The 19399-nt window shown below is 43.4% G+C and overlaps 1 protein-coding gene across 1 annotated transcript in view; it reads right to left on the reverse strand.

Annotated features, from left to right (window-relative positions):
* CAPN9 (calpain 9) overlaps window positions 1-19399 on the reverse strand; it is a 333928-nt gene that overhangs the window by 241058 nt on the left and 73471 nt on the right. Inside the window, exon 2 of the mRNA XM_069769442.1 lies at window positions 16257-16326. Coding sequence (XP_069625543.1) covers window positions 16257-16326 — 70 coding nt within the window. The remainder of the gene's footprint in view (window positions 1-16256; window positions 16327-19399) is intronic.

The following is a 19399-nucleotide window of genomic DNA, read 5'->3' on the forward strand; positions in this document are numbered from 1 at the left end:
TGCAGGCCTCACTTGCCACAGTTAAGGTCAGTTTTCATGACTCCACCATATGAAAGAGACTGGGCAAAAATGGCCTGCATTGCAGAGTTCCAAAACAAAAACCACTGCTGAGCAATAAGAACATGAAGTCTTGTCTCAGTTTTGCAAGAAAACATCTTGATGTTTGTGAGAATACTCTGTGGACTGACGAGACAAAAGTTTAACTTTTTGGAAGGTGTATGTCCCATTACATCTACCGCAGAAGTAACACGGCATTTCAGACAAACATTATACCAACAGTAAAATATGTTGGTGATGGTGTGATGGTCTGGGGCTGTTTTACTGCTTCAGGACCTGGAAGTAGCTGTAGTAAATGGAACCATGAATTCTGTTGTCTACCAAAAAATCCTGAAGGAGAATGTCCGGCCATCTGTTCATGACCTCAAGCTGGATTGCAGTTGTTGCTGCTAAAGGTGGCCCAACAAGTTATTAGGTTTTGGGGGGCAATCACTTTTTCACACAGGTCTTTGTAGGTTTGGGTTTCTTTATCCCTTAATAATAAAGATCTTCATTTATAAACTGCATTTTGTGTTTACTTGTGTTATCTTTGTCTAATATTTATATTTGTTTGGTGATCTGAAACATTTAAGTGTGACAAACATGCAAAACAATAGGAAATTAGGAATGGGGCAAACATTTTTTCAAACAACTACACTTGCACAGTTTTCGAATGAACTCAGCACGGGGGTTGTCCCAAACTTCTTGGAGAACTAACCACAGATCTTCTGTGGATGTAGTTTTGCACAAATCCTTATATCTCTTCATCCAGTCCCACACAGACTCGATGATGTTGAGCTGATGGCTCTATGAGAGCCATATCATCACTTCCGCTCCTTTTTCTTCGTCAGCAGTTTTTCTTAAAGGGAACCTGTCACCTGAATTTGGCGGGACTGGTTTTGGGTCATATGGGCGGAGTTTTCGGGTGTTTGATTCACCCTTTCCTTACCCGCTGGCTGCATGCTGCCTGCAATATTGGATTGAAGTTCATTTTCTGTCCTCCATAGTAAACGCCTGCGCAAAGCAATCTTGCCTTGTGCAGGTGTGTACTATGGAGGACAGAGAATGCACTTCATTCCAATATTGCAGCCAGCATGCAGCCAGCGGGTAAGGAAAGGGTGAATCAAACACCCGAAAACTCCGCCCATATGACCCAAAACCAGTCCCGCCAAATTCAGGTGACAGAGTCCCTTTAATGACATTGGCTGTTTGTTCAGGGTTGTCCTGCTGGAGAATACATTTTCAGCCTATCAGACATGTCTATGATGATATTGAATGATGGATAAGTATTGTCTTCAATTTTTTGAGCATTCACTAGACTAAGAAATGGCAACATTGAGGACCGTAGACACAGTGGTCAGCCAAAGAAACTTAGAGCAGCAGATAAAAGACACATCAATGCTTTCTTCATTTCAAAGTTGGAAGATGTCCAGTGGTGTCATCAGCTCAGAACTAGCTGCAATGAATGGAACCCATCAATACCCATGTTTTGTTTGGAAAAGTCCAGCCAGAAGTGGGCTTCTTGGAAGAATTGTGGATAAAGCCAACGTGGGAAAAAAAGCCAAACGAGTCATCTATACAACAAAAACAGACACTGGGTGCAGAAAAATGACAGCAGGTGCTCTGGACTGGCGAGTAAAAATTTTGAATATTTGGCTGTAATTCAAATGGTAAAATTGGGGACACAAAAAGCGCAAATAGGGTCTTATCTGATAACAAAGTGGTATAAAATATTATACGTATGCTCACCTGATAGAGTTGTGACAGTCACATTTCCTATAGCAGCATGTAAAGGCTGCTGCAGGACCACCAAAGAGATAGATTGCAATAAATGAGGAATACATTGGTTCAGAGTTCACACTGCCCAAAGTTCAAAGATACGATCACACACAACGGTGACGAATAAATGTGGTTTATTTTGTCAATATGCTTCAATGTTTTTAAACTTCTTCATCAGGACCAAACAACAATAATCATTGTTAATTCTTCATGTTCGTGAGTGATGATATATTTGGACATTGGGAAGCATGAACTGTGTACCACTGCATTCCTCATATTTGGCTGTAACAGAGGCAGATCGCCAAAGCGACAGAGTGATACAATAATGAATGTCTGCAGGAGACAGTGAAGCAAGATGGGGGTTCCTTTTAAGTTAGGGACTACATTTTAGCAAATGGAGTTGGGACTTTGGACAAAATGAATGGTGTCGCCGATGCTTAAAATCAAAAGCAGATATTTATCCATCATGCAGAATCATCAGGGAGGCGTTTTATTTGCTTCACATGTATTTTACAGTAGGACAACTGCGGCACCCCAGGGTCCTGGTCATCACAGTGGTATTGCTTTCCTCTCGAGGAGATTGATGCTACGTTTGGAGGCAATGAAGGATAACTGCATCCAGGTAACACAATACATGCAACATGTTCACACTCCAGACCAGAAGGGGAGCACTAAGCCTGTTTTAAGGTGAACTCCCCTATAAGAACATCCTGATCTGGAGGAAAATGGTTCAGTTCCTGTCAGGGAGACAGAGGGAAAGGAAGGAGAGGAGCCGTGTAGCCTGAAGTGCTGCAGCTCCTGGGAAGAGACATTCTGAAGGCAGAATTATATTGCAGCGAGCATGAAGGAAGTCGTAGCAAAGAAGAGGATACCAGAAGGGGACCAGCCCTGCACAGGCTGCCACCTTCCGAGGCGCAGAATCCCGGTAGCCGGAACACCGAGGGAGTAAGGACCTCTATGACTTATTTCAGAGACCGGCAGGACAACTAATTGCAGGTTACCTGTCCGCACCTACACCCAGGAAACACGGTGACACCTACAGAGCCGGGTTATCTAAGAGACCCTATAAACAGGCTCAAGTCACCAGTCATACGGGTTTTGTCCTATCCTATATGGGGGACAGAGAGAATGAAACACCACATCTGTGAGACCCTTATGTGAAGCCATAGGCAGCAAGGGGCTACACCACTGCAGCGCAAGGGAAGGCTATTGATTTCCACCTGGACAAGGGAACTCTGGACTTGCCTCTAACCTGACAGGACTCTGCCTACCCTGTGATCTGGTGCCCTGGACTGTGGATGCTGAAGTCTTCAGTAAAGATAAAGAGACTGCAACCTTGTGTCCTTGTTCTTCTCTGCGCCTCTCACCATACCACCAACTACACACCGGGAAGCCCTGGGGATATACTTCACCTGTGGGAAGGTATACCATCTAGTTGCCATAATATCACCCCAACGGACCCCTTAAAGCAGCGTCGGTCACCCTGACCGAATACCACAGGTGGCGTCACGAACATAAACTTTATCCCTTTAAAGACCTTTCTCTTTTACACGGACGTCCCAGGGCCATGGACCAGGTCACAGCCACTGTGACATCCCCCGGTGAACCGAAGGACCCGGTACCGAGTACCCCACTGCCCCTGGGGGGCGATGCACAACAACCCCAAACATACAGCTAATGTTAGTAAGAACTATCTCTAGCCTAAAGTGAACAAGGAGACGTGGAAGTGATGATATGGCTCTCACAGAGTCTTGATCTTAACATAAAGTCTTTGTATGATTACATGAAGCGATGTCTGCAAATTGCCTCTTGAGAGAAAAAGAGGACTTGAACTCTATAGCGCCACCTGGACATAGCAATCCTACAAGTCATTATCAACTGTTATGTTTGCTAATGACAGGTGTTATGAAGGCAATCCAGAAACACAGTGTGCTTAGCGATCAGAGCGCACACAGTGATCTGACAAATACCCAAAAATACAAGAACGAGCTCTGAGACGTGGAAACTCTGTAGACTGCACACCTGATCCTATCCTAAACACAACTAAAAGCGGCTGTGGATTGCGCCTAACAACTACCTAGGCAACTCGGCACAGCCTAAGAAACTAGCTAGCCTGAAGATAGAAAAATAGGCCTGACTTGCCCCAGAGAAATTCCCCAAAGGAAAAGGCAGCCCCCCACATATAATGACTGTGAGTAAGATGAAAAGACAAAACGTAGGGATGAAATAGATTCAGCAAAGTGGGGCCCGATATTCTAGGACAGAGCGAGGACAGTAAAGCGAACTTTGCAGTCTACAAAAAACCCTAAAGCAAAACCACGCAAAGGGGGCAAAAAAACCCCCACCGTGCCGAACTAACGGCACGGCGGTACACCCTTTGCGTCTCAGAGCTTCCAGCAAAACAAAAGACAAGCTGGACAGAAAAAAAGCAACAAAAAAGAAAAAAGCACTTAGCTATACAGAGCAGCAGGTCACAGGAACAATCAGGAGAAGCTCAGATCCAACACTGAAACATTGATAAGGAGCAAGGATAGCAGCATCAGGCGGAGTTAAGTAATGAAGCAGTTAACGAGCTCACCAGAACACCTGAGGGAGGAAGCTCAGAAGCTGCAGTACCACTTGTGACCACAGGAGTGAATTCAGCCACAGAATTCACAACAGTACCCCCCCCTTGAGGAGGGGTCACCGAACCCTCACCAGAGCCCCCAGGCCGACCAGGATGAGCCGCATGAAAGGCACGAACAAGATCGGAAGCATGAACATCAGAGGCAAAAACCCAGGAATTATCTTCCTGAGCATAACCCTTCCATTTAACCAGATACTGGAGTTTCCGTCTAGAAACACGAGAATCCAAAATCTTCTCCACAATATACTCCAATTCCCCCTCCACCAAAACCGGGGCGGGAGGCTCAACAGATGGAACCATAGGTGCCACGTATCTCCGCAACAACGACCTATGGAATACATTATGTATGGAAAAGGAGTCTGGGAGGGTCAAACGAAAAGACACAGGATTGAGAACCTCAGAAATCCTATACGGACCAATAAAACGAGGTTTAAATTTAGGAGAGGAAACCTTCATAGGAATATGACGAGAAGATAACCAAACCAGATCCCCAACACGAAGTCGGGGACCCACACGGCGTCTGCGATTAGCGAAAAGTTGAGCTTTCTCCTGGGACAAGATCAAATTGTCCACTACCTGAGTCCAGATCTGCTGCAACCTATCCACCACAGAATCCACACCAGGACAGTCCGAAGACTCAACCTGTCCTGAAGAGAAACGAGGATGGAACCCAGAATTGCAAAAAAATGGAGAAACCAAGGTAGCCGAGCTGGCCCGATTATTAAGGGCGAACTCAGCCAACGGCAAAAAGGACACCCAATCATCCTGGTCTGCAGAAACAAAACATCTCAGATATGTTTCCAAGGTCTGATTGGTTCGTTCGGTCTGGCCATTAGTCTGAGGATGGAAAGCCGAGGAAAAGGATAGGTCAATGCCCATCCTACCACAAAAAGCTCGCCAAAACCTTGAAACAAACTGGGAACCTCTGTCAGAAACAATATTCTCAGGAATGCCATGCAACCGAACCACATGCTGAAAGAACAAAGGTACCAAATCAGAGGAGGAAGGCAATTTAGCCAAGGGCACCAGATGGACCATTTTAGAAAAGCGATCACAGACCACCCAAATGACTGACATCTTTTGAGAAACGGGAAGGTCAGAAATGAAATCCATCGAAATATGTGTCCAAGGCCTCTTTGGGACCGGCAAGGGCAAAAGCAACCCACTGGCACGAGAACAGCAGGGCTTAGCCCTAGCACAAATCCCACAGGACTGCACAAAAGTACGTACATCCCGTGACAGAGATGGCCACCAGAAGGATCTAGCCACTAACTCTCTGGTACCAAAGATTCCAGGATGACCAGCCAACACCGAACAATGAAGTTCAGAGATAAGTTTATTAGTCCACCTATCAGGGACGAACAGTTTCTCTGCTGGACAACGATCAGGTTTATTCGCCTGAAATTTTTGCAGCACCCGCCGCAAATCAGGGGAGATGGCAGACACAATGACTCCTTCCTTGAGGATACCCGCTGGCTCAGATAAACCCGGAGAGTCGGGCACAAAACTCCTAGACAGAGCATCCGCCTTCACATTTTTAGAGCCCGGAAGGTACGAAATCACAAAGTCGAAGCGGGCAAAAAATAACGACCAACGGGCCTGTCTAGGATTCAAGCGCTTGGCAGACTCGAGATAAGTCAAGTTCTTATGATCAGTCAATACCACCACGCGATGCTTAGCTCCTTCAAGCCAATGACGCCACTCCTCGAATGCCCACTTCATGGCCAGCAACTCTCGATTGCCCACATCATAATTACGCTCAGCGGGCGAAAACTTCCTGGAAAAGAAAGCACATGGTTTGATCACTGAGCAATCAGAACCTCTCTGTGACAAAACCGCCCCTGCTCCAATCTCAGAAGCATCAACCTCGACCTGGAACGGAAGAGAAACATCTGGCTGACACAACACGGGCAGAACAAAAACGACGCTTCAACTCCTGAAAAGCTTCCACAGCAGCAGAAGACCAATTAACCAAATCAGCACCCTTCTTGGTCAAATCGGTCAATGGTTTGGCAATGCTAGAAAAATTACAGATGAAGCGACGATAAAAATTAGCAAAGCCCAGGAACTTTTGCAGACTTTTCAGAGATGTCGGCTGAATCCAATCCTGGATGGCTTGGACCTTAACTGGATCCATCTCGATAGTAGAAGGGGTAAAGATGAACCCCAAAAATGAAACTTTCTGCACACCGAAGAGACACTTTGATCCCTTCACAAACAAAGAGTTAGCACGCAGGACCTGAAAAACCATTCTGACCTGCTTCACATGAGACTCCCAATCATCTGAGAAGATCAAAATGTCATCCAAGTAAACAATCAGGAATTTATCCAGATACTCACGGAAGATGTCATGCATGAAAGACTGAAACACAGATGGAGCATTGGCAAGTCCGAACGGCATCACTAGATACTCAAAATGACCCTCGGGCGTATTGAATGCAGTTTTCCATTCATCTCCTTGCCTGATTCTCACCAGATTATACGCACCACGAAGATCTATCTTAGTGAACCAACTAGCCCCCTTAATCCGAGCAAACAAGTCAGATAACAATGGCAAGGGATACTGAAATTTAACAGTGATCTTATTAAGAAGGCGGTAATCAATACACGGTCTCAGCGAACCATCCTTCTTGGCTACAAAGAAGAACCCTGCTCCCAGTGGTGATGACGATGGGCGAATATGTCCCTTCTCCAGGGATTCCTTCACATAACTGCGCATAGCGGCGTGTTCGGGCACGGATAAATTAAATACTCGACCTTCAGGGAATTTACTACCAGGAATCAAATTGATAGCACAATCACAATCCCTATGCGGAGGTAGAGCATCGGACTTGGGCTCTTCAAATACATCCTGATAATCAGACAAGAACTCTGGGACCTCAGAAGGGGGGGATGACGAAATCGACAAAAATGGAACATCACCATGTACCCCCTGACAACCCCAGCTGGATACCGACATGGAATTCCAATCCAATACTGGATTATGGGTTTGTAGCCATGGCAACCCCAACAGACCACATCATGCAGATTATGCAACACCAGAAAGCGAATAACTTCCTGATGTGCAGGAGCCATGCACATGGTCAGCTGGGCCCAGTATTGAGGTTTATTCTTGGCCAAAGGTGTAGCATTAATTCCTCTCAATGGAATAGGACACCGCAAAGGCTCCAAGAAAAACCCACAACGTTTAGCATAATCCAAATCCATCAGATTCAGGGCAGCGCCCGAATCCACAAACGCCATGACAGAAAACGACAACAAAGAGCATATCAAGGTAATGGACAGAAGGAATTTGGACTGTACAGTACCAATGACGGCAGACCTAGCGGACCGCTTAGTGCGCTTAGGACAATCAGAAATAGCATGAGTGGAATCACCACAGTAGAAACACAGACCATTCAGACGTCTGTATTCCTGCCGTTCAACTCTAGTCATAGTCCTATCGCACTGCATAGGCTCAGGTTTAACCTCAGGCAGTACCGCCAAATGGTGCACAGATTTACGCTCGCGCAAGCGTCGACCGATCTGAATGGCCAAAGACAAAGACTCATTCAAACCAGCAGGCATAGGAAATCCCACCATGACATCCTTAAGAGCCTCAGAGAGACCCTTTCTGAACAAAGCTGCCAGCGCAGATTCATTCCACTGAGTGAGTACTGACCATTTCCTAAATTTCTGACAATATACCTCTATATCATCCTGACCCTGGCACAAAGCCAGCAAATTTTTCTCAGCCTGATCCACTGAATTAGGCTCATCGTACAGCAATCCGAGCGCCAGGAAAAACGCATCGACACTACTCAATGCAGGGTCTCCTGGCGCAAGAGAAAATGCCCAGTCTTGAGGGTCGCCGCGCAAAAAAGAAATAATAATCAAAACCTGTTGAATAGGATTACCAGAAGAATGAGGTTTCAAGGCCAGAAATAGCTTACAATTATTTTTGAAACTTAGAAACTTAGTTCTATCTCCAAAAAACAAATCAGGAATAGGAATTCTTGGTTCTAACATAGATTTCTGATCAATAGTATCTTGAATTTTTTGTACATTTATAACGAGATTATCCATTGAAGAGCACAGACCCTGAATATCCATGTCCACACCTGTGTCCAGAATCACCCAAATGTCTAGGGGAAAAAAAAAAAAAGTGAACACAGAGCAGAAAAAAAAAAAAAAATGATGTCAGAACTTTTTCTTTCCCTCTATTGAGAATCATTAGTTAGGCTCCTTATACTGTTATGTTTGCTAATGACAGGTGTTATGAAGGCAATCCAGAAACACAGTGTGCTTAGCGATCAGAGCGCACACAGTGATCTGACAAATACCCAAAAATACAAGAACGAGCTCTGAGACGTGGAAACTCTGTAGACTGCACACCTGATCCTATCCTAAACACAACTAAAAGCGGCTGTGGATTGCGCCTAACAACTACCTAGGCAACTCGGCACAGCCTAAGAAACTAGCTAGCCTGAAGATAGAAAAATAGGCCTGACTTGCCCCAGAGAAATTCCCCAAAGGAAAAGGCAGCCCCCCACATATAATGACTGTGAGTAAGATGAAAAGACAAAACGTAGGGATGAAATAGATTCAGCAAAGTGGGGCCCGATATTCTAGGACAGAGCGAGGACAGTAAAGCGAACTTTGCAGTCTACAAAAAACCCTAACGCAAAACCACGCAAAGGGGGCAAAAAAAAACCCACCGTGCCGAACTAACGGCACGGCGGTACACCCTTTGCGTCTCAGAGCTTCCAGCAAAACAAAAGACAAGCTGGACAGAAAAAAAAGCAACAAAAAAGCAAAAAGCACTTAGCTATACAGAGCAGCAGGTCACAGGAACAATCAGGAGAAGCTCAGATCCAACACTGAAACATTGATAAGGAGCAAGGATAGCAGCATCAGGCGGAGTTAAGTAATGAAGCAGAACACCTGAGGGAGGAAGCTCAGAAGCTGCAGTACCACTTGTGACCACAGGAGTGAATTCAGCCACAGAATTCACAACAATCAACCCTTTAAAGAGTCTTGCAAAATGATTTAGATGGAAACTCCAATATAAATGTCTCAGCGTATCACGCAGGATAAATGTGAGCCCAAATGTTACGTAAAATGTTCCCAACAAAATCTTCAACTTAATCCACATAAAAAGCAATCCCCAATCAGGTCTGTCATCTGTTAACAGAAATGTAGGGGGTTTCCACGTTACTGATAGTATAAAGGCTCTGGAAAAGCGGTATAGCGCGCCACTCCCCCAAAAAATTCAGCAAATTCTACACTCCCAAATCCAAATGCCCCCTTCCTTCTGAGCCCTACAACATGCCTGAACCACATTTAGCATCCACATGTTTAACATTTCTGACGCGATGACAGCCCGCCTAATTTACAGGTGTGTGTCCAGAAGCATGAGCTGGGCACTACCACATACTGGGCACTACAATGACTGTTTTCAATTTTCACTCCACGATACCCACTGCAGCTTTGTTTCTGGAAAACACTTATGGAGTCAAAGCCGTCAACTACATCTGTAGATAAATTCCTAAAAGAGTATATTTTCCAAAATGGGGTCACTTGAGGGGGAACTCTGCACTTCTAGAAATTAGGGGCTATATATCTGAAGTCTGAATACTATTCTAGGAAAATCCATGCTCCAGGAGGCAAATAGAGCTCAGTCCCTCCCAAGTCTCGCTCTGTGGCTAAGCAGTACTGTACCGCTACATACAGGGTATTTCTCCATTCAGCAGAAATTGTGGGACAAATTTTCGTGACACTTTTTACCCATTTCTCAGGGTATAAATGTAAAATCTGGGGCTAAAACAAACTTTTGGTGGTAAAAATGTAATTATTTTTTCTTCACTGCCCTGTTGTATAAAATTCTGTGACACGCCTGTGGTGTAAATATGATCTCTACACACCTAGGTGTCACTTAGAGGTCACTTATGAAGGGGGGGTTCTGCTACCTCAGGGGCTCTACCATTATGACATGGCACCCTCAAATCAGTCCAGCAAAATATTCTAAGCTTTTCACTGTGCCTCAAAAGTAGTTTTTGACCACATATGGGGTATCAGTGTACTCAAGAGAAATTGAAAAACAAATTCTGTGGCCCGTTTTCTCTTGTAATCCTTGTGAAAATGAAAAAACTTTTAGGCTAAAAAATATTTTTGAGGGAAAAATGTGCTTTTTTATTTTCACGGTTCAACATTATAAACTTTGGGAAGAACCTGGTGCATCAAGGTGCTCACGATTCATCTGGACATCTAGATAAGTACCTTGAGGAGTCTAGATTCCAAAATGGGGTCACATGTGGGGGGTTTCCACTCCTATGGCACATCAGGGGCTCTCCAAAATGCAACATGGCGCCCTCTAATGATTCCAACAAATTTTGCATTCAACAAGTCAAATGGCGCTCCTTCCCTTCCGCATTCTGCTATGCGCCCAAACAATATGGGGTATTGTTGTTCTCAGGAGAAATTGCAAAACAAATTTTGGGGTCCATTTTCTTATGTTACACTTGTGAAAATAAAAAAATTCGATCTAAAGTAAAATTTTTATGAAAAAAAATTAAATGTTAAATTTTTTCCTTTCACATTCCACTAATTCCTATAAAGCACCTGAAGGGTTTATAAGATTCTTGAATGTGATTTTAAGCACCTTGATGGCTGCAGATTTTAGAATGGTGTCATGTTTGGGTATTTCCTGTCATATAGGCTCCTCAAAGTAACTTAAAATGTGATGTGGTCCCTTAAAAAACGGTATGTAAATTTTGTTGGAAAAATGAGAAATCGCTGGTCAACTTTTAACCCTTATAACTTCGTAAGAAAAAAATCTGTTTCAAAGATTGTGCTGATGTAAAGTAGGCATGTGGGAAATGGTATCTATTAACTATTTTACATGACAAAACTCTCTGATTCAAGGGCATAACAGTTAAAAGTTTTAAAATTGACAAATTTCTGATATTTTCACAAATAAACGCAACTCCTATCAAACAAATTTTACCAGTATCATGAAGTACTATATGTCACAAGAAAACAGTCTCAGAATCACTAGGATCCATTGAAGCTTTCCAGAGTAATAACCACATAAAGTGACACTGGCCAGAATTGAAAAAATGGCCTGTTCAGGAAGTTGAAAACAAGCTTGGGGATGAAGGGGTTAATATACGGGTATTCAAATTTAAAGATTGACAATGTGGTATGTAGTGTATTTTTCGGACTATAATACTCCAAAAATGTTGAGGAAAATGGGGGTGACTCTTATAGTCCGGATGTTTCTGCTGTGGATGGATTGTCAAATTTAAAGGATGACAATGTGCAATGTAGCATATTTTTCGGACTATAAGACTCCAAAAATTTGGAAGAAAATGGGGGTGCGTCTTATAGTCCAGATGTATCAGCTGTGGATGGGGTGGTGGGAGAGCGGCAGTGGAGGACGAGTGGGTCACAAGTGTCAGGAGCCAGCTGCTATGGCTAACCCTGTGCCCACTGCTAAAGAGAAATGAATATTCACTGCTCTCCACGCCCATAGTCCCGCCCACATCAAAGCACAGAAGCCCGCACCAAGAGGTTGGAGGGACCATGGGTCAACAAAATATATATTACCAAAACAGAATAATCAAGTGTCTAGCATTTAATCCCTTAAAACTAAATACTTTAATATAATATTGTTTTAAAAATACCTTATCCCAGTGCAAGACATAATAACAAGCTAAGTTGTTGGGCTAATACCCTGACATGCTTTTCTTGAATCATTTATTGATGTTCACTAAATTGGAGGCTGTGGTGGAAGCTAAGTCTTTATTGGGTTAACACCCTGATATGCTTCTTCTGAATTACTTATTAATTTTTGCAAGTTTGTTTATTTAGTATCTTTTATGTCTCCATGTGAACTATCAAGTACATATCACTGTTATTTTGAACCAGGCTGTTTAACCTATCATCTATTGGTTTACATGGTTCCCCCCTTCCCCCTCCCCCTTTTTCTTTCTGGGGTTTAGGATCCGTTTCAATTTGAAGCGACTACTATATTTACCTGGTTTGTATTGGTTAATGCTTTCATATGCATTGGCATTACAGCGTACATCTCATCTTTTGAGAGACTTAGCAATTTGTTGGATGGGGGCTATTTAACCATGTACAATGACCTTCTAATAAGCTCTTTTCCTTCATCTCTTTATATTGCTTATTGTTTTCCCACCTATAGCGAAGTAGGATTTAATAGGGCTAGTCGGTGACAGCTGTCTCGGAGTGGGGGCGCCAAATAATCGAGTCTATTAGGGTGCCAACCTCCACTGCCAGGAAGGGATAGCAGTTAAGTATAGTGAAATTGCTAGGTTATTGGAATAGACCTATTGTGTTATTATGTCTTGCACTGGGAGGGACTATGGGCCTGCGGAGCAATGAATATTCAATTGTTATTTCTCTTTAATAGTGGCACAGTGTTAGCAGCAGCCCCCAGCTTGTACAGCTGCTGGGCTATAAAGTGTGCCTGCTATTAAAGATCAATGAATATTCACTGCTCTACACAGTTCTTCATGCCTATGGGAGTGGAGAACAGTGAACATCCATTCCCATTAGTAGCGGACACACGTGATCGCCCGGCAGCTGCAGGAAGCTGCTAACACTGTGCCTGCTATTGAAGAAGATGAATATTCACTGGCCCAAAAGCCTAGTGTCCCAGGTATGGGGAGCAATGACCATTCCGGCAGCTGTCCTCTGCTTATGATCAGCGCATGAGTCACTGCCCTGTGCTGCTTACAAACATAAATCAGCTGCTGACATCAGAACAGGATGCTGCAAGGGAGCGCAGGGAAGGTAAGTAGTATGGTTTGTTTTATTCTGCATGCATACAAGGATGGGGATGAGGAGGCCATGCATATCATGATGGGGATGGGGACCATGTTTATCAGGATAGGGATGAGGGGACCGTTCCTAAAAAGATAAGGATGAGGGGGCAGTGCCTACCTAGATAGGTATGATGGGGGCCATGCATACCAGGATGGAGATGAGAGGACCATGCAAACCAGGATGGGGATGAGGGGCCCTTTTAGAACTGGATTGGGGACATATATTGTATATACCAGAATGGGGGATATTAGTACAGAATGGACCACATTTTTTGCTTAATTTTTTTAAATATTTTCCTCCTCTAAAAGCTAGGTCCATCTTAAAGTCCAGTGCATCTTATAGTCCTGAGACATAAAAGTACACAAAGAAAATGGGAGGCGTTTATTAGCATTCTGAATAGGACCTGTGCACAATATATACCCCATGGAAATACCGTAAACAAACATACTAGAAGTAGGAGGAAACCACTATGGCTAAATAGAGCTGTAAGGGGTGCAATAAGTGACAAAAAGAAAGCATTTAGAGAATTAAAGCAAGTAGGTAGCGATGAGGCATTAAATAAATACAGAAAATAAAATAAATTCTGTAAAAAGCAAATCAAGGCAGCAAAGATTGAGACAGAGAGACTCATTGCCAGAGAGAGTAAAAATAATCCCCAAATATTCTTTACCTATGTAAATAGTAAGAAACTAAAAAATGATAGTGTTGGTCCCTTTAAAAATAGTCTGGGTGAAATGGTGGATGAGGATGAGGAAAAAGCCAATATGCTAAATTACTTTTTTTCATCATGAAAATGATTATCCCATGACAGACAATATGATCAGTGATAACAAAAATTCCCCATTAAGTGTCACCTGCATAACCCAGCAGGAAATACGTCGGCGTCTAAAAATCACTAAAATTGACAAATGTCCGGGCCCGGATTGGATACACCCCCGAGTACTGCAGGAATTAAGTACAGTCATTGATAGACCATTATTTTTAATCTTTAAAGACTCCATACTAACAGGGTCTGTACCACAGGACTGGCGTATAGCAAATGTGATGCCAATATTCAAAAAGGGGACAAAAACTGAACTCGGTAATTATAGGCCAGTAAGTTTAACCTCTACTGTGGGTAAAATCCTGGAGGGCATTCTAAGGGATGCTATACTGGAGTATCTGAAGAGGAATAACCTCATGACCCAGTATCAGCACAGGTTTACTAGGGACCGTTCATGTCAGACTAATCTGATCAGCTTCTATGAAGAGGTTCCGGACTGGACCAAGGGAACCAAGTGGATGTAGTGTATATGGACTTTTCAAAAGCTTTTGATACGGTGCCACACAAAAGGTTGATACATAAAATGAGAGTAATGGGGATAGGGGAAAATATGTGCAAGTGGGTTGATAGCTGGCTCAGGGATAGGCAACAAAGGGTGGTTATTAATGGAGCACACTCGGACTGGGTAGCGGTTAGCAGTGGGGTACCACAGGGGTCAGTATTGGGCCCTCTTCTTTTTAACATATTTATTCATGATCTTGTAGGGGGCATACAGAGTAAAATTTCAATATTTGCAGATGACGCTAAACTCTGCCGGGTAATCAATAAAATGAGGAATCCAGCGCAAACTAGTGAAAAACCTTTTCTTTATTCACTTAAAGAATGTGCTCGGTGGAGGATAAAAACATCAGCAATAACAAAAAGTAAAATGTGATATTAACGCATTTCTGGTGACCAAGCACCCTTAGTCATGATAGGGTAATCAATACAGAGGAGGACAATTTTATATTACAGGATGATTTATGTAAACTAGAAGCTTGGGCTGATAAATGGCAAATGAGCTTTAATGGGGATAAATGTAAGGTCATGCACTTGGGTAGAAGTAATAAGATGTATAATTATGTGCTTAATTCTAAAACTCTGGGCAAAACCGTCAATGAAAAAGACCTGGGTGTATGGGTGGACTAAAAACTCACATTTAGTGGCCAGTGTCAGGCAGCTGCTAGAAAGGCAAATAAAATAATGGGATGCATTAAAAGAGGCATAGATGCACATGAGTAGAACATAATTTTACCTCTATACAAGTCACTAGTTCGACCACACTTAGAATACTGTGCACAGTTCTGGTCTCCGGTGTATAAGAAAGACATAGCTGAACTAGAGCGGGTGCAGAGAAGAGCGACCAAGGTTATTAGAGGACTGGGGGGTCTGCAATACCAAGATAGGTTATTACACTTGGGGCTATTTAGTTTGAAAAAACGAAGGCTTAGGGGTGATCTTATTTTAATGTATAAATATATGAGGGGACAGTACAAAGACCTTTCTGATGATCTTTTTTAATCATAGGCCTGAGACAGGGACAAGGGGGCATCCTCTGCGTTTGGAGGAAAAAAGGTTTAAGCATAATAACAGTCGCGGGTTCTTTATTGTAAGGGCAGTGAGACTATGGAACTCTCTGCCATATGATGTTGTAATGAGTGATTCATTACTAAAATTTAAGAGGGGACTGCCTTTTTTGAAAAGTATAATGTTACAGGTTATATATACTAGATTCCTTAATAGGGCGTTGATCCAGGGAACTAGTCTGATTGCCGTATGTGGAGTCGGGAAGGAATTTTTTTCCCCAATGTGGAGCTTACTCTTTGCCACATGGGTTTTTTTTGCCTTCCTCTGGATCAACATGTTAGGGCATGTTGGGTTAGGCTATGGGTTGACCTTCAACCTTAAAACATTGTTACTATGTAAATACCGTAATTGTAATTCTACATTTCCAATAGATGCAATGGTGGACACATAAATAAATGAGGCCCTGTGCAAGAACAGTGTATGGGCCCTTTACAGTCCTATAATGCAAAATTAGACCTTTTCTGTAGGTAGAAATGGTGCCACTTACATCTTGAGCCCCTTTGCGGCTGCTCAGGTTGCACCAGTGATAGATCCACCCCTGAATAGATATACGTATAGGAAATAAATCTACAGTCCTACAAGTTCTAAACTTACCAAGGTCTCCTTGACAGACATCTGTTCTTGAAGCGTCACCTAAAATAAACTCAGGATCTTTAACAATTTCCTGGAAAACAAGAAAAAAAACCTGTCAAAATATTTTAAATACAGTCTGTGGCTTTATGCTCTCTTTGGATACAGGACTGAATATTACTAATGTAATGCATTAAAAGTGAATGTTTTGCTGAAAAAAAGAAAATAAAACTTTGACAACTAGCCTTTGCCACACATTTAAAATCAATGCTTAATCATCACATTAAACTTGTATACGGGGAGCACACATCACTGTAGCTTTGCAGCTCCGGGGTTATGGGTTAAAATCCACCAAGCACAACATCTACAAGGAGTTTGTATGTTCTCCCCATGCTTGTGCGGGTTTCCTCTGGATACTTCAGTTTCCTCCCACACTCCAAAGACATAACGATTGGTCATTTTGATTGAGAGCCCCAATGGCCACAGCGATAACATTATCTGCAAAGCGCTGTGAAATGGGATGGAGCTACATTAGTAAACATAATAAATATTATATCTCATTGTTTACATTCACAGTTCAGCCAAGACAGTAAAAGCAAATGGAACCATTATGAGAGTCCCTCTTGTTTCACAAAAATAGCTCTAATATCTTTTGAGGCGTTAACTCAACAAGAATTCTGAAGTTATAATATGGTATCTGGAATGAAGATATTAGGAACTCACCTATTAACTCATTAAGAACAGGGGTATTTCCATTTTTACTTTTCCATTTTTTGATCCCCTTTTTCCCACGGCCATAACTTTTTTATTTTTCTGTCAATATGGCCATATGAGGGCTTGCTTTTTGCGAGACAAGTTATACTTTTTAATGGCACCAATTGTTTGTGGCTTTTTTTTACCATGTTCACTAAATGCTAAAACTGACCTACCTTTATTAATCTCCAGGTCATTATGAGTTCACAGACACCAAACATGTCTAGGTTCTTTTTTATTTAACCCCTTAACGATCGCCGATATGCCTTTTAGTGGCGGCAATTAAGGCTGCGTGTCCACGTTCAGGATGGCCGGCGGTATCGCCGGAGCGGCTTAGCCGCTCTGCGGTAAGCCCCGCCCCCTTTCTGGGACGCGATGATGCCGGATGTGTTCACAGCACACATCCGGGATCATCGCTCCCCACCATAGGGCCCTGTGCTATATCTTGCGGTGACGCAGCGTCGCCGCAAGATATACGGACATGCTGCGATCTGAAAAGACGCGCAGCATGTCCGGAGTCGCAGGGCCGCCGCGTGCGTGTTACCACGCATAGTGGAGACGGGATTTCATTAAATCCCCTCCACTATGCTGTAACATCTGGACGCTGCGTGTCTGACGCTGCGGCTCTATGCAGCGTCAGACACGCAGCGTTTCCTGCACGTGGACACATACCCTAAGGGTACTTATGTCTCAGTGCTGCTTTTTACGGTGCTGAGAAATGAGTGTATAGCGCCCCCCAGAGTCGGAATTTCTCCGGTGTCTTGGCTAGAGAACATGATTCGGGTTGGTTTTTACCGGGGCGGGGTTAGTGACATCCTTCCTGCTCGTGCATGTTAAATGCCACTGTCAGAGTTTGACAGCAGCATGTTAACAGCCGCGGGTAGATCGTGATTCCACCCGTGGCTGTTAGGAGCACATGACAACTGAGCAGATCAGCTGTCATGTACCAGAAAAGGTGCGGGTTCCACCGATGAGCGGAGGCATCCAATGTCAGATATATCAGTCATTGGACATTAAGGGGTTAAAGAGAATCTGTCACCAATATTTTTCTACCTCATCTGAGAGGAGCATGATATGGGAGCAGAGACCCTGATCCAATGTATCACTTACTGGGCTGTCATTTGCTAAAACCACTTTTTATCTGCTGCAGATCTACCAATTAACTTAAAGTTAAGATGCCATGATTTTCAACTTTGCATTAATAATTATTGATTATACAATCAATTAATACAAAATTAAATGTAACACTTTATTATTAGTTTTTATTTATTCATTTTTACTTTAGCCTCCGAGGGCTGGCATTTTCATTTGGGGGTGTGCAAGAGTCTGAGCAGGATAGTTACACACCTCACTTATGGCAGCCCCTTGGCATAAGAGCGTGCAGTCAGAGATGGTGACAGCATCTCTTGCATTGAGACTGCCTGCCTGTAACTGGGACCTGGGCACTCACCTTGGGATGTCCAGATCACAGCCATGGGAGGAGATCGCAGCCATAATTGTGGAGCCTGCAGTGTATGCTGTGAGCTGCACTTTTCCCCGACATTGCATGCATTTTTAAGTCAGTGCATGTCATGACAGGAGCCTGCACAGGGAGAAGTGCCGCATGGAAGGTCAGTAGAAGCGTTTTTTTTTTATTTTTCCTTTGCATTGAATATATAGAGGCCATATACCAGGATGGGTCATAAACCAGAATGGGTAATGCGTGATCTCACTCTATTCATTTCTATGAGAGCAGTGGTGTAAGGGGTTACTCCGCTCTGACAAATGCTATTATACCAAGATTATCAATGCTCTCTACTTCACCTGTCAATAGTTTCATGTTATAGTTGGCTGGCATACATATGCAAGTTATCAACTTGTTGATCAAGAGGAATGCGATGCCATATGTTTAAATTTAAAAAAAAAAATCAAGTTCAAGCTATTATTTCTACACTGAAGAGAAATATAAAAACGCAACACTTTTGTTCCCTATTTCATGAGCTGAACTCAAAGATCTATGGGTACCGTCTCACAGTGGCACTTTTGTCGCCACGACGGTACGATCCGTGACGTTCCAGCGATATCCATACGATATCGCTGTGTCTGACACGCAGCAGCGATCAGGGACCCTGCTGAGAATTGTACGTCGTAGCAGATCGTTTGGAACTTTCTTTCGTCACTGGATCTCCCGCTGTCATCGCTGGATCGGTGTGTGTGACACCGACCCAGCGATGCGTTCTCTTGTAACCAGGGTAAACATTGGGTTACAATCGTAAATGTAAAAAAAACCAAACAGTACATACTTACATTCCGGTGTCCGTCAGGTCCCTTGCCGTCTGCTTCCCGCACTGACTGACTGCCGGCCGTAAAGTGAAAGCAGAGCACAGCGGTGACGTCACAGCTGTGCTGTGCTTTCACTTTACGGCTGGCAGTCA

Source organism: Ranitomeya imitator, chromosome 5 (assembly GCF_032444005.1).
Source record: "Ranitomeya imitator isolate aRanImi1 chromosome 5, aRanImi1.pri, whole genome shotgun sequence".
NCBI lineage: Eukaryota > Metazoa > Chordata > Amphibia > Anura > Dendrobatidae > Ranitomeya > Ranitomeya imitator.